A 4,972-nucleotide genomic window follows, 5' to 3' on the forward strand; every position below is an offset into this window, starting at 1 on the left:
CTAGTTTCCTCGGTCCGCCCCCAATTTGCCAAAATTCAACTTTGGGACTAAAAAATTGGTTTGAACTTGGCTCCTTTCTCCATGAGAAGGAAGCAACTAAGAAGCAAGTTGCAAGAAACAACCTAAACAAGTAAGCGTATTAGGTTGACAAAAAAGGGACAAAAGAGAACCACATAATTGATATACACAATTTCCTTAATCAAATATTCTACCTTAATGTGAACAAAGGTTACATGAATCCCCTCCAAAATGGCTTTGCACATTTTAAATGATAATCTATTTTAGAGTGGCAAGTGAGGTAACTTGGTGAGGTGAAGAAGAAGTATGGAAGAAGAGACAAATAGCTGAAATGTCATCCATGGCTATCCCCCGCCTCTTGCGCTTCCATGCGTGCGCCGCGCACTCCACCAACCGCTTCGCCGACTTTGATTTCTCCGCTGTTGATGATACAATGTCCACTGCTTCTTCATTGGAGATCACATCCCAAACCTACATCATCACAAACACCACTCAATCAACATGTCTTTTATAATTTGATGTTGATATTATTGCTGACTAGTTCTGTGATGACATATTCTAAGGTGCTATAGAACCAAGTTTCTTTTCTTTCTCAATTCCACCATATCTTTTAGGAAAAATTTTAAGTGTACTGAAGAACACAGGTGTTTCAATTATTTTAACAGTTGATTTTAACTGTTCCCTCACACAACAGTCTCTTTTGGATTTGAATAAGTTTTGTATATTATTTAAAAAAAAAATCAACTATACACCTATGGATTACACGATAAGAAATTATTTATCCCAAAAACTTAAACGGATCTTAAGAGACATGTAAATGGTTATATCAGTAACAAATATTAACATGGAAGGAGAAGATTACATACCCCATCAGTGGCTAGCACAACAAACTGGTCTTTGGTGCTTATATGTCTGTGTGTGACCTCAGGTACTGATATAATACCATAATCTTTGATGCAGTAATCACCAAAAGCTCTAGACATGGCGAGTCCCGGTGAGTCCTCGTCCGGCAGCCACACCCTATGCACCCCTGGTTCATCATGTAAGCAGAACACCCTCCCCTGGCACTGCATTATTCTCTCTGCCTCCTCTGCAAAAATCATGATCAATTCTTGTTAAAAGTAACATTGGACAATAACCATTGAAGAACACTAAGCTTGAAACAACACTAACGGGGTAAATTGGGCTTGAAATCAACTGTTAATTGAACTGGAACCAAACTTCCATCATCTGATGATGTAGCTAACACAGCACGGGAATCACCTACATTTGCTATAATGATGAGTTCACCCTGCCAATTACACTTTGCAACAACTATGAGTTTTCATTCTTCAAAACAACTCAACAATGTAATACAAAATTGAAAGCTTTTTTATTTAGTTTTGACCTGTCTAACAACTGAAAGAGCAGTGGTTCCGCTGTAAAAGGAGTCGATCTTGCGGTAGCGAAAGAGTTCTTGATCAATGGCAGCACAAGTCTTCAAGTAAGAGTGCTTCCATATGTTGAAACGGTTCTGCTTCTTCTCTTGCTCAACATCAATCTCAGGATCAAGAGGAGATTGTGCAAGTGCCTCCTGCCAATTGCATAGCAAAGATGATGGCATTGTCTCTCTCACTTTCTTTGCCACAAAGTGACCCCATGGCCCATGCCCATCAAATATCCCACAGAATATCATGTCCTCTTGGCACCCATATTCCTATAATCAATCATCACCACAATCTATTAGCATAGTTGCAAAATTTATTAGACCCCATGAATATGCAACAAGAACAGGAGTGAGATTGTGCATAACTGCATATATAATTATATACCTCCCAGACTACACAGCAATCTTGGTTCACACCTTTCTGGCCTTTCTTGGAAAAGATTGAGGCATAGTTCTTTGAACCATCAACATTGACAGTGCCGGAACTGCATAGAATCAAGTCATTTTTCTTGGCTTCCCTTGCCATAGCTTCAGCAGCATCTCTACCGACACATCTGCCAGAACTTTTTCCCTTCTTCCACCTCGCCAAACCATTCAACATAGAAGATAAATGCCCCATCACCTCTCAAATGTGTGCTTCTCCCTCTCTTATAGTATTAGAATCTGTGCATTCAAAACGTACAATGGTTATGGCTTACATATACACAACAGTGCTGAAGTAGTAGACTAGTAGCTGGTATAACTCTTAAAACAGAACAGCACATAGAAAAAGAAAGAACTTTCTTGGTTTTTTTTATTTGCTTTATGTTGAAATAAAAATAGAAAGAGGAAACAAGTTGGGAGAGAATCCGTGACTGAAGAAAAGACAAGGTGTGAGCCAGAATGCTCAGAATTTAATATCCATGAGAAAGAAAGAGGGGTGGGAGTGGAAAAAAAAAAAAAAAAGCTAAATCCAGAAACATTCATTCCTACACTGAATTTCAGGAATACACTGTTCACAAGAAAGAAGATGAAATTACAAAAATACTCAGAGAAAAGAAACAAGGGAAGGTCTTCTTAAAAAATAAATAGTTGCCCATCATCTCCATTGATGGGTTCAAAGAGTGGTCCATTCAGGAAGAAACATATTCCCGTGGCTTTATTGGAATAACTATAATAAAAATTGATTTCATTTTTCTTTGCATTGTCATAGGATGATTGGCTGTCATTTAAAAGAAATATATTAATGTTCTGTTGAACAACAGAACATTATAGAGGAAAAGTTAATTAAGGATATTAGATTCTGCATACGAGGACCTGAGAAGAACAAAATTTCCAAGAATATATATGACACAGAAAGTCAAAATCCATATATACTGGAACATGTCCAATCTCCCAACACCACTCTTCCTACCTTTTGAAATTCAAAGATACCAAAACAGAACAGAATAGAATTAAATTCCACAATAAGTGAAGAAAAAAAAGAAGAAGAAAGTACAAAAAAAATATATATGGAAGAATTTGTCGACCACTACTTCCAGCTCAATTCATTTCATCAAAGACAGGACAGAAACATCTACAGAAGAAGAACAGTTTTGTTTATAAGGTCCTGATCCGAATTTGAAACACCCCATTATTATTGCTTTAAGATAATAAGCACAGCTTCTGTGTCTCTCTATCGATATCCATGAAACAAAAAGAACATAGTCGCTGAAAAAGAGAGCAAAACACATGGATGTGCAATAAGAGACCACCTTAGCTTAGAGTTCTTTTGGTGTGTGACAAGGGAAGGGAACTAGAAAGGGTGAATCTGAGGGAGGAAGTGTGATGGCCGGAACAAGAGGAGGGAATTCCGACAAGGATAGTAGCTGAAACTTTGAGAAAGAAGAAGAGGTGAGAACGGATCAGCATCCATCATTGTGTAGCTTTGTTTTGTTCGCTTCTTCTAGTCTCTTCTTCACCACCCTTTTTATCCACACCACATAAACAAGAGACCCAATAACTATAACAAAACACTCTTCTTTTATTAAGTGCTACCTTTTTGTTTATGCTTGTATATCAAACTATTTTCTAAAGCGATTATCCTGGCTTCACCTAAGTTTAGATTTCAACTAAAATAAAATTCACAATGTACATATAAAATGAGACGATTATAGTTTTGACTTTGTTTAACTTGTGTTTTAAGAATACAGATTAAGATGATAAATTAAGATTTTTTTTTAAATATAAAAAATTTAAGTTTTTAATATATTTATTTTTTATTTATTAAATAAAAATATTTAAAACATTCTATTAACAATAGTGTTATTAAGATACATATTAACTAAACCGTAGTTATATTTAAATTTTTTGATTCAAAGAGGTAGGCTCAATTTTTTCGATATGGAAGGTGTGTGCGCGTCTTCCCTAAATATGGAGTCATGGGGTATCAGACTAATCTGTGGGGCAGATTTTTTGTTAGTGTCAGATCCTAGAACTCGGATCGTGTGAGTTCATTGAATTTTAAATTTGGCTCCACAAATCGGAGGATCCGATTTGGAGCTGGTGAAATTTTGAATTTTCGGAAGGTAGTAATCGGACCCTCCGTATTGTTAGTAGTGTGTAATTTTTTTATGAAATGAATTATAAAATCGCAGTGTCCGATTTCCATTCCACGCTGACACCACACTAATGTGAAGTCCCCTCCTTCGGTCCTTCCCATAATCGAGTGCAACACCAACTAGGCTTTCATGTACAAATTAAAAAGCGCAAAGAGGTATGTGGGTCTTTTTCCTTTTACTAAATATGGAACTCTATGAAACTATTCTCTTCCCGGCAAGTCATACAAGGTAAAAGTTTGTGACTATAAAAGGGTAAAAGTGAGATCCCACCAATTTCCTACATAGGATGAACTCAATTAGTCTAGTGAATTTGATAACAGTAACAATTTTTTTCAAAAAAAAAAAAAGGAAATTCAACGCATGGGTTGCTTCTTAAAAAATTATAGTCTTTAGATATTTCATATCACAATATTGCCCTTTTTGATGTTTGGTTGGCATGATATTATTGCTATTATACAGTAAATAATATGCTAAAAGAATCTATGATGCATGCCAAACAAAAGAAGTTGTCCCCATGCAATGTATGTATGCATGTGTTCATTTACCCTATCAGCGTATTATTGAGTTGCCATGTTTTTTTTGTTCCAATTTCCCCATATATATAGGACGATGGTTTTTCTTAATTTCTTTTTTAAATTCAAAAGTGATATTTTTATCTTTTCATTTCCAATAATGTAGATAGATATATGGGGTATGGGCACACAACAAAGGGAATCTTTCAGTTGAGTACAAACATGACCATTTTTAGGACACGTGAATTATTGGTGTTTGTTTATGACAATATGCAGAGATCAATTAGGGAATTATTATGCCCAGTGTATTATTACTAACCAAAATGTTTCGTAACAAAAAAAATTAACTACAAACAATAAAAATTTATTTTATTTTAATATTTATTAAATAATAAATATTAAATAAGATAAATTTTAGTTATTTTTCTAATATTACT

The 4,972-nt window shown here is 35.3% G+C and overlaps 1 protein-coding gene across 1 annotated transcript; it reads right to left on the bottom strand.

The window, feature by feature from the left end:
* On the bottom strand, window positions 140-3,482 carry LOC107645937 (probable protein phosphatase 2C 34). Its single transcript, XM_016350092.2, has 6 exons — window positions 3,178-3,482; window positions 1,830-2,107; window positions 1,406-1,714; window positions 1,192-1,309; window positions 885-1,108; window positions 140-489 (listed from the first exon to the last, which is right to left on the bottom strand). The coding sequence occupies exons 2-6, from the start codon at window positions 2,061-2,063 to the stop codon at window positions 277-279; spliced, it is 1,098 nt and encodes a 365-aa protein (XP_016205578.1). The 5' UTR covers window positions 2,064-2,107; window positions 3,178-3,482; the 3' UTR covers window positions 140-276.

Source organism: Arachis ipaensis, chromosome B06, assembly GCF_000816755.2.
Source record: "Arachis ipaensis cultivar K30076 chromosome B06, Araip1.1, whole genome shotgun sequence".
Lineage (NCBI taxonomy): Eukaryota > Viridiplantae > Streptophyta > Magnoliopsida > Fabales > Fabaceae > Arachis > Arachis ipaensis.